The sequence below is a fragment of the Copadichromis virginalis genome, linkage group LG15 (genome assembly GCF_057382275.1).
Source record: "Copadichromis virginalis isolate Kocher_CV1m ecotype Utaka linkage group LG15, C_Virginalis_male_GT1.1, whole genome shotgun sequence".
NCBI classification, from domain to species: Eukaryota; Metazoa; Chordata; class Actinopteri; order Cichliformes; family Cichlidae; genus Copadichromis; species Copadichromis virginalis.
Window position 1 is genome coordinate 34,063,798 of NC_140632.1, and position 18,339 is coordinate 34,082,136.

Genomic DNA, 18,339 nt, shown 5'->3' on the forward strand with positions numbered 1-18,339 from the left:
ATACTGAGTAAATCCCTTTGGTCCTTGTTGTGATGTAAATCTTAATGCTATGGCATACAGCAGTGTTTTAGTGCTTCTATATATCACACACAACGAAAAGACTACTCGGTTTACTCCGTTTTTAAGTGGAGGAACTTGTTGTCCCTGCACACAGTCCTGTTCTTGTGGCTAAATTATATTCCAGAAACTTTTGACCAGAAAATATGTTTTCCAGGGAAGAGGCACCTCGGCGTTCCCAAAGTGGCACTGCTGTTTTTACACTCGTGTGATGTTATGCGTGTAAAACAACAAGCTTACATGACATCCTGACAGACGTTTTGGCTCCGTGGAGTTAATTGAAAGTCCAGCACAAACTAAAGCAATCGTTTTCCTCAGGCAAGTCACATAAACACACTCGTGGGTTTGTTTGTTTACCACTTGCAGCATGTGTTCCAGAACATTACTGCCTAGAAATCCAAAATGTAATTAGTGATCAGGAATGTGATGCTGACAACCTGTCCCGACTATGGACAACATCTTTGTTTCCATATGGAGCGTTGTCATTATATTAACCTGTTTAGGGCTTAACAAAGACGTCAGAGGGAACGATCACTTAGTGGTCAAAGGCCTATTTTGTTATTCAGCTTTTTTCCTCCAACTTTGAAAGTGGGAGGAATAAAGGGTATGCACAGATCTCTTGGAATGCTTTGCTGACCAAATTATCCTTCAGAAATTCCTGGATTTACTTGTTAATGACGCACTCAAAGCACGACAGCGGGCACGTGGTTAGGGTTAACGTTTACATCATCTTTCTGCATCTGTCATTCTCTTTGTCCTTTAGAAGAAATAGCCAAGTTTTTTCTTAATGTTTGCCATTGGTTGTTTTCTGCATCCCTAAGAAGATTTACAATTTTAAGTAAAATTCTCTCCAGAGTTTTGCAGGTAGACTCTTTAATTCAGTCAGCTCAGCAATGTACAAAAAGATCTGCAGGGCATGTTTTGGGGGTTTTTCGGCCTTTTGAGTCCCATTAAACTGGGGCCACACAACAGCCAGGGGCATGACTTCTAACCTGCATGGAGGCATGCAGGTTAACATATGTGACTCCACAGTGAGTGCTTCCTTCCAAACATTTTTGAAGACATGACAGGTAACTCAGAACACATTCAAAGTCACGGAATAAGTAAAATTGTACTTGCACATAATACAAATAACATAATATCTGAACTATGATCGGCACACTCTGAACCAGATGAGCTGGTTTGATACAGCAGGTGCTGAAAATACTTTTAGTGACTCATCGAGACAAATGAGAACATTGACTCACCTGAAACGATTTCAGGAAAACAGCGGACGGCACTTCTGTTTTCTGTGTGGAAGAGTTTGTTTAAAAAAACACGCGGGATCACCAAGAGGTCACTGCAGAACATCAGGAAGACATCTGCATGTCACATGCTTCAAATCATTTCAACCTCAAATACAAAAGGTCATTCTAACTTTTAATTTAAACTGTGTTTCTCTTCTGTTCTGCTTTACATTCTCCATGGATTCATATTTTAAAAGCCATTTCTGAATAAGTCCATCGAAATTAAGGTGAAAACATGGCTGAACTTATCTGTTTACAAGAATGAGATTTAAGTTTCCTCATGCTGGAAAAGGTTAAACAGTTAAATTCACAACATTTCGGAAACACCCTGTTTATATTCAGTCGTGTGTATTACAAGACTTCTGCTAGTAACTTCTTTCATTTACAGCTAGAAGATGTATGCGGCCAGTGCATCTTCTTTTCATCTTTCTTCTTTTTTTCCCAGCACAAAGTAAACTTGGTCTCTGGATTAACTCTAGGCCTTCAAACATGTGTGGTGACGTATTGGGAGAGCTGAAATACATGTTATGCTTACAGCCTCAACTCTTATTTAAGTGAGTGAAATATAATTAAAGACAGGTGTCCAAGCAAAACATATCTGTGTACACAAGCTCGCTCAAACAGAACAAGCATTGTCTGTGCACACAACTATATTAATATTGCTGCTGTCACGAATCCTGCCTGTCTGGACTTTGAGCATGTGGTGCAAACATGAGAGGGGTATTTTTGTTTAAACTACTGCTTTATCTTCTGCTTTTTCATTAGGATTAGTGCTGAACGTAATCTTTGCATCCACTTGTAAGGTTGGTCTGATGTTTTGGTAAACTCGCGATTAGAAAATGGTTTTACTTTAATTCTACTCATTTGAAAAGTGTGAAGCTTTTCAGCCGCACTACTATCCTGCATCCACACCCATCTGACGTCCCTCTGTCCTTAATTGCTGTTTGCAGAAGAAACCCTTGAGAATTTCCTCTGATTTGGCTTTTAGCCATGATTATAGCTATGCTCGTTCGCTCCAATGTGTTACATGTTTATGTGGTGGAAAAAACAAACCAAAAAAAATAAAGCAAGAACTAATTATTTGTAAACAAATTACAAAGTGAAATCCGCAGTGTGGTGTGATTCCATTTTTATTTTGTGGAGCTCCAAAGGCACCGAGAAAAGTTCGATTGCATAAGTGCGCAATAGAATAAATGTCACTGGCTGAACTTCAGTCTGTAATTATCAATTTGAATCACTGAGCCTAGCTTGTTTCTCCACTGAACCCTGCCCTTGGCAGTAATATAGCTTTGACTCATGGTGTTGGAGATGCTTTTCCAATTCACTGGCACGCAACATTGCTAAACAGAGACTCTCTATTATTTTCTTTAAAAGAAGAAGAAAGAAGAAAAAAAGCGGGCGTCCTAGCACACGTACCAGTCAAGGCAGTCGTAGCGCCTAAGCTGTGGAATAATTTACCCCTACACATCAGACAGGCTCACACTGTCAATCCTTTTTAAATCTTATCTTAAAACGCATTTTTATTTATTGGCTTTTAATACAGCATGAGAGTTATTTGTTAGTTCATATTTGGTGTTTGCTTTTAATACTCTAAGTTGTTTTATTATGTATGTTGTATTCTTGTACAGCACTTTGGTCAACGCTCCTGTTGTAATTAAATGTGCTATATAAATAATTAAACTATTAAGGAAACACTGAAGACAAACATCTGTTCAAAAATTGTTTATTAGAAAAAACAATTACAAAAATTTGGGCAATACTGTGAATCAACAATTGCACTTGTATAAAAAAATAATACATTCGTCGACTTCAGCCATTGTCACACAGCTGAACCTGAAGACTTCTGAAACTCCTTTTTTTTTGGAAGTTGAGGAGAAACATAATCCTTGAGAAGGTTTTTTTTTTTTGGAATGTTCTTTGTCCCTATGTTTCAGTGGTATCTCCACCTAAAGGCTTGACCCACAGCACCGAGGCATCTGGCTCCCACCGAAAGATTCAGTCCACACAGCTCGGAGGTCTCCACTCCTCCTGTCCTTTTGTTTAGCAGCTGGGAGAGCTAATCTACGAGCCTTGTGCAGTTTTATAAGCAAACTGGAACCCCCTATTTTATTACCACTGCATTATAACACCATAGCCATCTAACACTTCAGTGCCTTGAGCCTTGTGTTAACACAACAAGGCTCTTGGAATACATCTACATACATGCTGACTGCTTCTTTTTTGTTCTAAGTTCTTGCAGGATACATTCAGCTCTATCCAGCTCTGTCCGAGAGAACAGCTCCCTGAAACTCTCATGCAAACTTCAACTGCAGATAATTAAGGCACACATATTTTTTTCCCTTTTACATATTGTTACCTGCATGCATAAAATACGTCTACATCTTCTTTTCTGACTTTTCTGCTCCACCGTCACACCTACAGATACAGTATGCGTTCGAGTAACAGAAATCACCGTAGGCACACAATGCATAGTGATGTGTGTTTTAAAAATCTCAGGCATAGGGAAAGTTGGAAACTGAGGGAAATAATTGCACTTCTCTCTTTACGCCACTCAAAGATGACAGTCGGCCATCTTATCAAGAGCGCCTTTTTCAGACATCTGAATGCCAGGTTCAGTTCCAACTTTCCGCCTGGTGAATATCAAGTGATCTCAACCCTTCCCAAAATGTCCCAAATTCCTTGAAAACACAAAAAAATATATAGATATCTTCACGTTAGGGAATCGTTGATTGGGAGGTATTTGTAGCTCACCACGCAGGGAACCAAAAGTCACTTGGGAAGAACAGGAACCAAAGCAGAGAAGTTGCTTTCCTTTCAGCCAGAACAGGAAAGCATCCACTTTACTGGACTGGAAACAAAGTGGCACCTCCTCCACTAACATCCAGTTCCTGTGAGCTCCGTCTCCTGGCGCTCCAGTCAATCTGTTAGCAAGTGCTATTAATCAGAGAGACATAATCCGGGAGAAGACAAATCTCTTGATTTGTTTCGTTAATGAGGCTGCTTGAAGCTCAGGCAGGGCTCTTGGTTCAACATGTCATGCAGCGAGGTCTCATGTTGATGGGCTGAGGGTTGGGGTCAATCTGCAGGAAAGAAAAGAAAATCAAAATGCATCAGATGAAGGTTGGGCAAGCAGATAATCCAGTGTTTGAATAAAACACTCTTCAATTATGCTCAACCTACACTCTGCTTACACCCACAGATTTGTTTCCATTTAGCTATTGTTACACAACACAGCTGAGATCTCAAGGTTTTGGTAAGCAGGGAATAAAAGGCCTTTATATGTAAGCTTTTATATGTGCCACTCAATCGCAGTAAACAACAGGAGTCGCTTCCAGCCAATGGTGACTCACCTCGCTGTACATTGGCGGAGGTCTGAAGCGAAACTCTTGGACAAAAGCCATTAGGGGTCGCTCCAGGATCCCGCTCAGGTCTTCAGCCTGTTGCGAGGCCACGGCGTTGTGGCGCTGCTCGGCCTCCTCCTCGGTTACCACAGAGCTGTAATCCGGAGGAGCTGCAGGGAAAAAAACACAGGCAGGATGAGTCCACTCGCGTGACACGACGGAACAGCACAGGTCCAAACATCGAGCTGCTGACTCATGACTTCATTTTGAAAGCCCACGTAACATTAAGCGCCTTTGGCAGTAACAAACACTGATCTGATCCAACATGAGTTTCTGTGGAACCAAAACCTTTGTTTGTACATCTGACTCATGCAGTATTTTGGCTTTCTTGTCAAAGAAAAAAGTGGCATGCTCTAAAAATAATACTGGCAAAAAGAAAGAAAAACTTGTTTGCCATATGGGGAGTTTTTCCTTTTCTTCCCATAAAGCAGTACGGGACACTTACGCTCTGGCTGCTCGGGGATGGCCATGCGCAGCCACTCCAGGTTGACGCTGTACTGGCTGCTGACGCTGGATGTTCGGCTGCCGAAGGGATGGAGGGGTATGGTGCCTATGACCAGAGGCAGCTCGAGACACAGCTTGGATGTTCCGGGTACATCAACACAAACCTGACGGGAGGAAAGAGAGTTTATAATGCTACCTGGACTGAGTGAGGACTCAGAACTGCAGCAGCGCCAATGTTAGGCCGGCAGCTTACCTTCAGCATGTACTCCACTTTGATGATGCGGCACTGCAGGATGGACGGACCTACAGGTGGGATTTTGATGGCGCGGCCGTGCCAGGTTTCCCGACGTTTGGCACCGACGATGTCACCACAAAGCGTGGCCACGACGGAGCGCTTCTGCTTCATGGTGCCGCGGGCGATGAACGTCTGCGTCTGAATGATAAAAGCTTTGGGGACAACAGATCTGGAGGTAGAGTTGTCGAACTCGGCAAAGACCGGTATCACCTCGCCTGTGGAGAGAGAAAAAGCACGCTTAGAAAGATGAGACACTACAAAAGTTTGAGCACATGGGAAAAGCAGAATGTGCGTACCTGGTGTGTAGCCTTTGCGGTCAATCTTTGCAGTTACCGACACCTGCCCAAAGCTGCGGTACCACGCCCGCGCCATTTTATCCTTCGTACCCGCCTGTGGTGCCTGGAGATTATAAAAACCAGTGAGCAAATTCCATAAAACCCTCAAAATGCATAAATAAATAGATCCCAGCGATTAAAGGTGAAGTCTGAGGCACTTACCAGTAAGGCTGGTGTGTTAATGTCGATGGGCTCGATGACTGTAAATTCCTTCTTGATTTTCCTGACTGTGGCCCACGGCCTGTGTAGCTTAACTTTGACCCAGTAACGGATGCTGCCATGTTTTCCCTCGAAGGAGGTGACCAGAGTTTCTTCTGGCAGCTGGAAGCTGAATGGAAACTCGTGTTTGCCAGCAGGTAGGACTGTCACTTCACCGTTATCTGAAAGAAAGAGGGGGAAAAAATTCTAAGTCAGTCACCTGTTCTTTCATTTTTTTGTTAATTTCCCAAAACAATTTCTATAACAGAGGCGCAGAGACTCGCTCTGTGGTAGGAGGAAATTTTACAGCGCAGACGATCATGTAGCGCAGACTTTGTTTTATTTGATGATTTAATGGTATGTATAATGTATACTTCATATAACCTGCATCAGCTTTGCTTGACTGTGGAAATAAATCTCAACTTGACAGTAGAATGCGCTCTGATTACCTGAAAGCTTATTTATTTGGCAGCAAATACCCACTTTTAAAATTATGCATCACAACAGACACAAAAGTATTCTACATGAATAACGCTTGTTTCATAGGAACAGTCCCGTAAGCCTGTGTTTCTCTGCAATCACATGGTTGCTTTGCTTGCTCAGAGGGGCGGTTCCTTCTCTATTGTGCTGACTGAGAACATGTTTTCCTCGAGCGATATCACACAGCTCGTCTCAACTCTCCTGGGTTCTCTTCACTCTTGCAGCACAAATCCGGGGACTGGTGTTTTGGTTTTGGTGAACCTTTGTTAGATGAATACTCCGATTTCATTTAAACAACACCAACAACATGTCAACTTCACGGGTCAAGTAGGCTGCAACAAGAAAGCCTTTCTCGTGCTCATCAGCAAAATCCCCCAAAGCAGATTCAGCTGATATGTGCTGCATGATGTGTTTTCTCATTGCTGGCTGCAGGTTTTCACACAACATGCAGCCGAGCATAGAGGCTAAACTCGGCAGGAAAACAACAGAAAAATCGACAAAGCCCTTGGCTGCCCATTTCCTGCCTGTACTTTAAACCAAAAACAGCTCTGTGTCCAAATGAATGAAGCCAGAAACCTGAGGCAAAGTCAGCATGCAGAAAAGAAGGAAAAACAAGTCTGGATTTGCTTTCAATTTGGAAAAGCCAGTCTTACTTCTTTTATTTTTCCCCACAGACGTTTTGGGGGTGAGGAAGCAGCTGCTGCTCTATGTTCTTTATGTACATGCTCACGTATTCTTCTTCAAGGAAGTAAAAGAAATGAACCTGAATGGTTTTCTTTTTCATTGCCAGCGTTTACACGAGTTGCTGTTCTAGTTTACAAGTTTATAAATCATTCGTAACCAATGCAAAGTCTCCGATCTAAGGTTAACTACAGAAGTGGGGGCAGTTAGACTTTAACTCATCCCAGTCACCATCTACGCAAACATCCTGAAACACACTATTTTAAGTCTGCAGACAATCTGTCCCCACACAGATAAGCTGTTTTCACAGTTGTCTAGACCGCTCGATCACAGAGAGGACACTTTGGCTGCTTGAGTTGACAGACTTACTGGACTGACCTGCCTGCAGCAGCACCTCTCTGCGGTTCAGGTACTCCACTTCGTCGCCGTAGTTCTGGGTGTACGCGGTGCTGGAGCCCGCCGATCGGGACTCGGTCCAGTGCACTTTTGCAAAACCCTCAGCGTGAAGCTTCAGGGAGTCTACCCGACTCTCCCCGGACAGCTCCAGCACCACCCGCCCGGACACAACATCCCCACTGCTGTACACAGGAGGACAGTCCACCTCCGGAGAGTCGAAGACTATGTCAAACTTTTTCAGCTTGTCGAAAATCATTTTTTGCAGGTTTTGCGACTCCTCTCTGTTCTCAAACGAAAAGAAGTGAGAGATTCCTTTATTGATCCTTCGCAGTGTGTTTAAAGGGTGCTGAGAGTGGCTCTCCAGGTTGCTGCCGCCTACTCTCGTGTGCTCGAAAGCTCGATATGATGTTCACTTTCGGACGGCAGCCTTTTTGCAGGCTGAGAAAGTGGGCGGAGTCTACGGATCGTTATGTAAGGCCTCAGGAGAGGGTTGAAGGCTGGGCGATGCTGCCTTCAGGAACTCCTCCTCGGCGCTGACCCTTCAGACTGCTGCTGTTGTTGTAAATAAGACATAGTCGAGACAGCTTCTTTACTCCGTCAACGTAAACAAGAAAACCTATCAGGTTTCAAAAAAGTGGACAGAACTTGAACTTCCCAGGATTCAAACAGCACATCTGGTAAACAGCAGGCTAAACCCACTTCAAATGCAAAAGAGAAACAAGTGGTGCGTCCGTGTTTTAGGGGGTTGTTGTTGGTCTAATTTGACCTCTTTTCTTTTTCTGCGTGTTTACAAGTTGACCTCCTGCTCCAGGAGGACGCAACAGGTATGAAACCACAGGGATACGTGCTCACAGCAGGGCCTACGAAATGATGTCAGAATTAACATGAGACTGTAATCATGATGAAAATGAAACTGAAAACAACAGCCGCTCATCTGGCCTGCTTATCAAATAAAAAGTCCCGGCATTACTTTCCATTTTGTCGGGCTGTTAAGGTGCAGCAATTCTCCCACACACAGGCACACACACACACACACACACACACACACACACACACACACACACAAACGTCCACATTTCCAAACTAAGCCTGAAGGAAGCATAACAAACACGCAGGCTGGGTGTGGAGGCGGTAGAGGGGAAAACGGGGCCTGGGGATGATTGATGGTTACAGGTTCTTAGAAGAAAACAGGCTTACTGGGTATGCCTCGGTCTGGGAGAGACCCTGGGAGGCTCAGGGTAGTTTCAGTCGGTACCGAAGCTGTTTACTCCACTTCTCCCCTGTCTCTTTTAACATACTATTGCAATTCAGTACAAACACAAGCAGCAGTTATTAAAGAAAATAAAGAAAAGTCATAGATGAAACGCAAAGAAAAGCTCTGCGACAGTTTAATTATGTCATCAATAGAGACTTCTTTAAATTTAACATTCGGCTCCAAAAATGTCCGAACAGAGTGATCTGTGCGCAGAAGTGGGGGTTTTAATCCGCCACTTTTGCAGGTTCTCTTCATTCAGGTCTGCTCTGTGAAAAACAAACTTGTTTACGTCTTTGTTCCCGGGACGAAGAGTCAGCTCTCTACTGCCACTTACCGATCAGCTCAAGCCCAAATTTAACTTGTAGCAAACAAGTTGCATGCAAGGAGTTCCGATTTGGAGTAAAAAGCAAAGCCAGCACGCCATCTGCTGGTAAGCAGGAGCAAAGCCGGCTGTAAAGTGCTCCATGCTTTAATGCAGAAGGCCATGTGGCTTTCTGCACATGCCTGATAGATCACCCCCACTGTGCAGATGACTCTGTATGATTACTCTCGGAGGGGGACCAAAGGGGCTCCTCTGTGTGTGGAGCTGCTCACTAAACAAATATACGAACTAAATTACGACACAGCAAATATCAGTTCTATAAAGTTCTGCGTTAATTCACAGACAACTGGAGAATAATGAGCCTTAAAGAACACTGCAAAAAGAATGGGGAACAGCAGCAGCTGACAGCACGGTAAAGAGGGCGGCGCCAAGGAGAGCCGTGGCTTGGTTTCCTTGTTGCCATAGTGACGTAGGCTGCATTTTTTAAAAACAGCCCCCCTCCACCCCACTCGTTCCCCCCTCTTCCTTCCTTTCTTTCTCCTGTCTTCTACCTCCTCCTCTTTTTTTTCTGCTTAGACCACATACAACATCCCACAGCTTTAATTAAATGTATATTTACTCCTGTTCTAAACTCACCAGGTATAAATAAATAAATAAATGTATAAAATCTAAAAAAGGAAATAGGATTTTGTTCTTGGGAAGATGTAGGACACATATCAGAAGGTTAAGGCTGTGCAAAAATAATTAGCGCTGCTATTTCCTGGAGAGGTCCTGCAAATGTCATTTACAGGACAAACCTCCCAGTGTCTGTGCCAGTGTAACATTATTCTGTACAAACCACACCAGTGCAAAATATACACGTACAACTCGTGCAATAAAGTTTTAAAAAACAAAATAAAACTGCATTTGTGTGACAACATTTATGAGACTTTTTTTTTTCTTTTCTGTGGCTATTAGCAAAGCTAAAGCTGTACCACCAGGTCCATCTTTCATACACAGGTTCTATGGCTCTACACCTTATTCACACTAAACAGTTTTTTTAGGCTTCACTGCTACAATGATCATTAGGACCAAAAATTGTCAAATCCTCACAAAACTATGTGATTTCACATAGTTTTGTGAGGATTTGACAGTTAAATTGCTTTAAATAGCACACTTCATTTCATGTAATAAGTATGGTGGGATTTAGAAGTTCAACATGATGAAATAACCACAGATAACTCTCCTGTTTGGCTAATTGTAAATAAATCAACAATAAAATAAAAAGTGTTCTTCCAAAATTGATGAATGAGATGAGGAAAACTACAATGAGTTCAATTGGAAACTTGTTCTTTTAGTGACATATATGACTGAGGTGCCTCCATAGTGTAGTGGTAAAAACAAATCTCTTGCGTTGTGTAAGGAAAGGCATCAGGTCTAAAGTAGACAGTGATATATATGATTTAGGATTAAATGTAGGCTGTAGAATTAATATGAATGTAAAAAGCATGCTAAGTGCACCTTTAACCACAGAGCAGAAGGCGCAACTGTTGCAGCAGATAATGATGCACTGTCTGGAATTGCAATTTCAATTCAACTGCACTGCAGCCGCTGGAATCTAAAACTACTGGCATCTACTTATCTGCCCAAAATATGGAGTCAAACACAGCATCCTATGAAACATTAACCACTGTGTTTATTTACACTGCTACGATGGCCTGTGCTCTCTGTTTCTCGATGCTGTCCATGCTCAGAGAATTCAACACGTTACAGTACCACGTCCAGTACAACGTCATACCCAGTGAACCAACTGCATATGTTTGGACTTTACACTAATGGGTTTGTGTTTAATGTCAAAGATTATGCTATCTGGCAGATATATCTGGTCGCTCACGCAGGTTTCCGCGCAACACATTTGGCCCAGGTGGCTCCAGTTTGCAAACTGCATCGACTACAAGACGCAGTGTTGACCAGCTGGCACACAAACAACAGATCAGCAGTTTAACACCACATTATTCGGCGCAGAGAGAACACTTTTCATCCACCAGGTGCAACATACACTGAAATACAGTTGTTACGTTTATATTTAGCAACAGAGCCGCAAACTGCAGAAACTTTATTGACAATAAGACTACACAGCTACATTATGGGACAGAAGAAGTAGAAAAAGAGTATGAGAATGGCATCAGGTTCAACACAAATAATACAAGTGTCTTTAAAAGTGCTGTCCTGCCCTTTCCAGCAGTCGCAGTTAATAGTTTGTGTGTTCACCACTACTGTCACTGCATCGAGTGCATCAAAAATTAACTCATTTGCTCACTCAGTTGTTTGTTTTGTTAAATATAAAGAAGAATGGCAAAAAATCTACTTCTCACTTGCAACTTTTGCATTATGTGTGAGCCTAATAGTGTGTTTGTGTCTCAACAGAACCTTGAAAAAAAAGACTGTGGAAATTCACCTGGGGATATTTTACAGTCAGAGTGAACATTAACTACTGTACAAACAGAATACTAATTACTCCATGTCAGTAATATTATCTGCAATCTTTAATACTAACCTCTGATCAGATGCTGTCTCTTCCTAAAATAGGTGACTTTAGAGGTGTAGTCATTATAGACGGAGTTCATGCCACGGTTTTCCAGCCAGTGTGCTGTGGCTACTCCTCGTCCCAGCACCTTCATGGAGTGTACTCTGGTGGCCCTGCGCAGCTCCAGGACCACCTGGCCAGACACCACCTCCCCTCCAATGAACGCCGCATCAGCCGGACCATCCAGCTCTAGGGTGAAGGACTTTATGGAGCTCAGTGCCATTTCTACATGCGAGGACAGAAGAACAGCACATAATGTGCACACACTGTTCACCAAGGTTGAATAGGTTGCCACAGTAATGATGCAAAAGTGTGCAAAACTGTTTTTTGGGTGCTGTAAAAAATATAGGTCTACTGCAAATAGAAACAGTCAGGCAGAGTATATATACTGTAGCGTGTCAGCTGGAGACATGAATGCTTCTAAAGCTTCTGTAAACACTAGGGAACCATGACACAATGAAATTATGCATGATGTCCTACCTGCCATGTTTAAAGGCTGAATTTAAACGTGTACAATGCATTAAATAAAACTCGAATCGAACATACAGTACTGCAGTTTTTCTTTCAGAGTTATTTGTAGGGTGGGGTTTGGGTGGTCTTAATTAGGGTGTCGGCCAAGATAGCAACTATTATGCGGGCTGTTTCGGTTTACAAACATACTTCATAATAATAAAACGCTCCAGTGTTTCTGCTCTTTAAACACAAATCAGGCCTAATGGTTACTTGGATGGTTTTAGTTACCTGTTTGGCCACGATGCATTTAAATTCAGTCAGCAATATTACAAAAACATTTCCCTATATACACCAAAGCCACATCTGCTTTGTCGTGCTATAATACTGTAGTAACAACCAACACATGTTTTCTGTTTATCGTAATGCATTTGGATCAAGACAAGTTCAGCCTAATATTATTTCCATTATGCGGCTGCTACGTTTCAAATTTATAAGCGTCCAGAAGAGCAGGTTAGAGTTAAGAACAGGAACTACGTCTTATTAAAACAGCTGCGACCGCTGAAGTGACGTTTAAAAGGCTCCTACTAACTCACCGACGGAAGATAAGAGACGTAGAGGTCCTCGCGAGGGTCGACGTGCTCAACTGCGCGTTCGCTCTGACTCAGTGAATGTTAAATCGGAGCCCGGGCTTTATGAACGGGGGCAGGTTTCAACGCCCAGATACAAGACAGCTCCGTGCTGTACTCCAATGAAGAAGAGTACATGCTCGCACATGCCCGCCCACTTTGCCGCTGAGGAGGAGGAGGAGGAGGAGGAAGCACCGCGTGGAGTGTGCTCGCTGTACATCAGTTAACAAGGTGATTTTTCCCCGCTGTATTTACACAGTTTGTAGCATACTTCACCCGTGTTTATGTCTGTATATAAACAAGGTTTAGGTTAAGGATAGAGAAGGGTTGACTGCAGGCTTTTATTTTGAAGGCCGTGTGTATTTTTCATTTGAACTATCAACGCTTAGTTCTCTTAGTAGTTTTTCTATTTGCATTATAAATACCAAAAAGTGTGTATTAAACTTGAAATGTAAAAGCCTCTCTGTGACAGTTGTGAGGCAGACGTGCCTGGACGCATGTCAGGCGTTTAAAAAGGAGGAGAACAAGGGCAATGAAAAGTGTTTTCTTGTTTGCATCTCAGTCATGTGCCCCAGCTGAAAGATCTGCTCACATGTTGGTCTAAACTTGATTAAGTTGTGATATGATCATATTACTCACTCGGTTTTTTTGTGTTTGTAGAGTTTCGTCAATTAATGATAAAAATGTGATTATTAATAAATCAAATCAAATGTAAAAAACAAAAACATCCTTTTCAGCATTTTCTGTCTAATGTTGTATCAGCGCAATATGCTGTATATTCATTATTTTCATGTATTGGGCTTACATGTCTACAGCAGTTCAGATAAATCAGTGAAATCATAGTTGTCCTTTATAAGCACTCGTTAATATTAAACTTCTATGTCTTGAAAGCTTAATTATTAATCATTTCCATTTACTTTAAGTGCTGATATTTTCTAATCTGGTCATTCTGGAGTTTAATCTGATATTGCTCTGTCTCCCTGGCTGGCCTGCTAACTTTCCAGCCCGTAACTGGACTGTTGCCTTTAAATGGTAAATGGCCTGTATTTGTATAGCGCTTTTCTAGTCCCTAAGGACCCCAAAGCGCTTTACACAACCTGTCATCCACCCATTCACACACAGGTGATGGCAAGCTACAATGTAGCCACAGCCACCCTGGGGCGCACTGACAGAGGCGAGGCTGCCGGACACTGGCACCACCGGGCCCTCTGACCACCACCAGTAGGCAACGGGTGAAGTGTCTTGCCCAAGGACACAACGACCAAGACTGTCCAAGCCGGGGCTCGAACCGGCAACCTTCCGATTACAAGGCGAACTCCCAACTCTTGAGCCACGATCGCCCCATTTAAGGTTGATGAACTCTATAGCGTCAGTTTGTTTACCCCTACTTGCTTCCATTGCAGGCTTCTTATTATTACTATTATTACTATTTTATCATCAGGGCCTGCTTCTCTGTGTCAAGGCTGTGTATTGCTACAACATGGATTGTTTTTATGGAGTTTTGTGGTCAGTCATGCTTGAAGGAGGGGATGAGAATATTTCTCCAAAACACACGGTAACCTTCTTCTTGGCAGTCAGCGTTGACAGTGTAAACAGGGTGGAAGCAGGACAGTCGGGTTCGAGGCCGCTTTAACTCTGCAAGATATTGCAGATGAGGCTAAAGGTTTATGTTTAAGCCATCTAACTGCTAAAGCCGCACTTGTACACTGACTCAACATTTCACACAGTGCTAGCCTGGGTAAACATTTATTTATTATGATCAGGCCAGCAAGTTCATGGGAATTCTTCTGCAGTTCTCTGAAAAACAAAAAACAAAAAAACACCTGAACTTAACAGATTTGTAATTTTTAAAGAACTCGAGGATCATGGCAAAAGATTAACACGAGGATACAGTTGAACAACAGTACATGTTTGTTTTTTTGTAGAAGCTTGCAGAAAACGTAGTACCTGTGTTTGACCTTTTTAATCATTCACACTGCTACATGAAAACAGTTACGTGAAATTTTAAAACATGGATTTATTCATTTTTAGAAGCCTTTAAAGAAAAAACAATAACAATATCAGTAATAATCACATATTCTCTTTAACACTCTTTGTTAACAAAAAATGCTATTCTCAGTCACATGACGCCTAATGAGAGACGTGACTGCAGCCTGTGTGATGCAGGTTCAAGGGTTTGATTGCGTAGTCCTCACTGCTGGTGGTTCTGAAATGCTGCTGGACCAGTGGAAACCTGATGTTGCTCTATTTAAACAACAAAGATCAATAAACAGAATAATCAATATTATTTAATGATTCACAGGATAAGACAAAAATGGAAGGAAATAGAATGTATATAATTAGTGCAGTAGTCTTGCCACTAATATTATTTTTACTAATTTGGGAGCAGATATCACAATCCTGGCTCCTTCACACAATAAAGGGGAGAAATTAATTTTTGCACCGTGTTGATTGACCGATGCAGAGTTTTCCTGTTCGTCTTTAAAAGAAGGTAGTCGTACTTGGTGGTGCTGAGGCCCAACCCTTGTTCTGTCAGACACAATGAAAATGTTTAATATATTCACATATCTCTTTGAGCAAGAAAGAAAAAGAAAAGAAAAAGAAAAAATAGTAGTAGCATCAGATATAACACAGGAGGATCATTACATCAAGCTTAACATAGCAAAATACATCATCATCAAATGCAAGTCCAGGCTCTATGAGTCAAGTTAACCTGAAGTGAAAAACAACCATTCTTTATCTGTTAGTGAATGTTTAAAATACAAAACTAAGCAGGAGGTGTGCTATCTTACATCAGAGAAGGAGATTTTGTTGGTGGGGACTGACATCCTCTCATCCATCCCTTGTGTAGAGAACTAACATTTTGTGCTTTTGAATCCTAACAACTGGAGCTTCTGGGAAATAAACAAAACAGATGAATCCAGGCAGATAAATGAAGACAGAATAATATAATAGCCTTGCATTTTTATCCTAATATCGTATCATAATACTTTTGATTTTAAAAGAAACTTTTAGTCGCACAGTCAACCTACAGATCATTCAGGTGAAAACCTGCATCAAACTGTAATCCATGACCTCACTCTAATTTTATTTTTTTTAGACTTTTTACTAAGACAGAAAGATTGGAAACATAATATACAAAAAAAACTCAAAAAGATAATCTGGTTTTAAACTTGTAGTCAAATATTAACATTTAAACACTGAGTATAGCAGATGAATGCAGACCATCATCAAGTAAAAGTGTTCCTGCTGAGTCATGTCTCCTCAAATTAGACAAAGAGTTCGTGTAACAATGAGCATAGCCTTTGGATGCCAGCCTCTTTCTTGGTATCCAAGGGCCATGAACTTTTGCTTAGCTTGATTTAATAATTCCGGTGTTGTGAATTATTAGTTACCAAGAATGAATACTAGGGAAAAAAAGCCTGTGTGGGCATGGAAGAATATTCTAACCCAGGTTGTGGTAACAAAAGTCCTCCCTAGCTGTGGAGGACCAGGAGTCGGTTGAAGCAGTGTTGTGCTTGCTCTTTCACCACAGGCTGCCTGTATCAAAAACATAGATAATTCATTTATTATTTGTGTAGTGGGGAGTCCAGAAACTAGTAATAATTTTCGTATTTTGCATCATTTTAAAATTACCTTTGAATCAACTGGATGTAAATGTTACTGTACATCTTAAATCTCAAGCAGGACTACTGCATCAAAAAAGAGCTATAAAGAGAGGCACCAGGCACTATGGCATTAATTGCTTCTACTATTTGACATCTTTGTGTATACAGCCGATCATGTGGAAGGGGTTTTCCAGTGAAGCAGAAAGGTTGCAGACCTGCAGACACCGGGCTGACTGAATGATGTAGCGTGGGTCGTCTGTCTTTCCACAATCTTGACACGATCAAACCCAAAGGCACTGAAGAGGTGTGCTGGAGGGAAACAAAACAACAGCCACCGTTATGATTTGTGTGCTGATAACACCCATGTCCTGGAAAACTTCATGAAAAGGTCAATACTCTTTTCACTTCTGCACATCTACTTTAAGTTGACACTCAAGGTCAGACTATGCACACAGCTGACAATAGACCTGAGAAAATGGGTTCCCTGGAGCAGATGAGGATTTACAGGGAAGACACTAAATTCAGTTATTAATCATGACCTGCAGTTATGGCATTGGGTGCAAATGTATGAGAAACCTGTGGGTAATACATTTATTGCATGTAGTTGAAAAGCTGTAGTCAGTGTTAGGTTATTTTACCTTTATATTATTTTATTGTTAATTTATTGCTAATTTTATTGTTAATTAATTACGACTTTTATGTGACCTAAATCAGGTATAAGGTTGAAAAGTTCAGTTGTGAGAATTTTGAGAATTTCAATTTTTTCATGGAAATTTCTATCAGAGTAAATATTTGTCCTACTAGAACAGTTTATATCAAGCAGTTCAGATTATCATCCCTGCCACGTCGTTATCAGAATATAAAGCTATCATTGCGATGTCTCATGACGTAAGAGATGCTGCACCCACTTTATTACCCGTTTCACTGATTGAGCAGCCCTGCTCCAAGTTCCCTGAAAGGTGTTGTTGTACTCGGAGACAAAGCTGTGATCACACACGTCCCCTTTATTTGTGGGACTCTGTCTTCTACAGAGAAATTAATGATTTTGTTAAACATTACATTCTCCTGGATTCATAGATGAGTGCTCACAATCACAAGAGGTCCCATACGTGTTATTTGTTACAAGGTGATGACATTGAAAGGACGGCATTTTGAAAAGGTTTACCTTCTTCTTGAGTGTAAACACCCAGATCTGATTAATATTCATGTCAGTCAAATGTCACTTTAGCAAGGAGTCCATTATCTAATGTGGATTTTTCAATTTTACCAGAAAATCCAAAACAATTAATCTGATTATATTTTAATTGTGTATATTTTACTAAGCTAGATGTTTAACTGTAGCTTTAACAAAAGGAGAGCCAGAGTGTGGAATGAAGCTCACTCGGATGGTGCTTTCCAGAAGCTTTTCCACATGCTGGATCCTAATGGTGGCGAATGTTGGTCGGATGGGTCTCTGAGGGAGTTGTAAGGAATGAGCCTGGAAATTCTGGGCATGCGTGGTGAGGTATTCAGCTATCGGAGAGTCTGTTTCCATCTTGAAGTTAGTTTTATGCATGGCACGTGGGATCAGGAGAATCTGTGGCAATGAGTGATGCTGGTAGGACACCGCTGTCTCTGTGAAGTACTCAGTGTACCCCAAGTCCTTGGCATGCCCCTGGGCTGGGACAGGGTGATGACATGGCTCTACCTTAAATTAAAATGCTGGAAGTCCTCTTGGAAACAGGTTGAGTATGCATCTGGAACGTTTCTGTACAAAAATGGGATGTTGGTCGATGGGAGCAGCTCTTTCCCCATTCGACGGGCTGAAATCAGTGTTTTCTCCAACAAGACAGTCATACTTAATACCACAACTGTCCTACTTGAGTTACTGTAAATTGCTTGTTTAGCATAAATATGATTCTGAAGCAGGTAAAGAAAATGCTGCAATGCTTCACCA

At 41.7% G+C, this 18,339-nt stretch overlaps 2 protein-coding genes across 4 annotated transcripts; both read right to left on the reverse strand.

Moving 5' to 3' along the window:
• Positions 1-3,050: 3,050 nt before the first annotated feature.
• arrdc2 (arrestin domain containing 2) lies at positions 3,051-12,836 on the reverse strand. Of its 3 annotated transcripts, XM_085433044.1 has the most exons (8): positions 12,763-12,836; positions 11,687-11,941; positions 5,981-6,198; positions 5,780-5,882; positions 5,442-5,698; positions 5,190-5,352; positions 4,694-4,854; positions 3,051-4,423 (listed from the first exon to the last, which is right to left on the reverse strand). In XM_085433044.1, exons 2-8 carry the CDS (start codon positions 11,937-11,939, stop codon positions 4,370-4,372), a joined length of 1,209 nt encoding a protein of 402 aa, XP_085289170.1. In that variant the 5' UTR covers positions 11,940-11,941; positions 12,763-12,836; the 3' UTR covers positions 3,051-4,369. The 3 variants fall into 3 exon arrangements, with proteins under 3 accessions (XP_085289170.1, XP_085289169.1, XP_085289168.1); XM_085433043.1 differs by lacking the exons at positions 11,687-11,941; positions 12,763-12,836 and adding an exon at positions 7,556-7,992; XM_085433042.1 differs by lacking the exons at positions 11,687-11,941; positions 12,763-12,836 and adding an exon at positions 7,547-7,992.
• Positions 12,837-14,688: 1,852 nt separating this feature from the next.
• LOC146692830 (uncharacterized) lies at positions 14,689-18,197 on the reverse strand. Its single transcript, XM_085433512.1, is given in 9 exon segments — positions 14,689-15,039; positions 15,239-15,339; positions 16,277-16,335; positions 16,619-16,686; positions 16,689-16,712; positions 17,320-17,428; positions 17,627-17,646; positions 17,785-18,045; positions 18,081-18,197. Coding segments are annotated over 9 exon segments (873 nt in total). The 3' UTR covers positions 14,689-14,925.
• Positions 18,198-18,339: the final 142 nt, after the last annotated feature.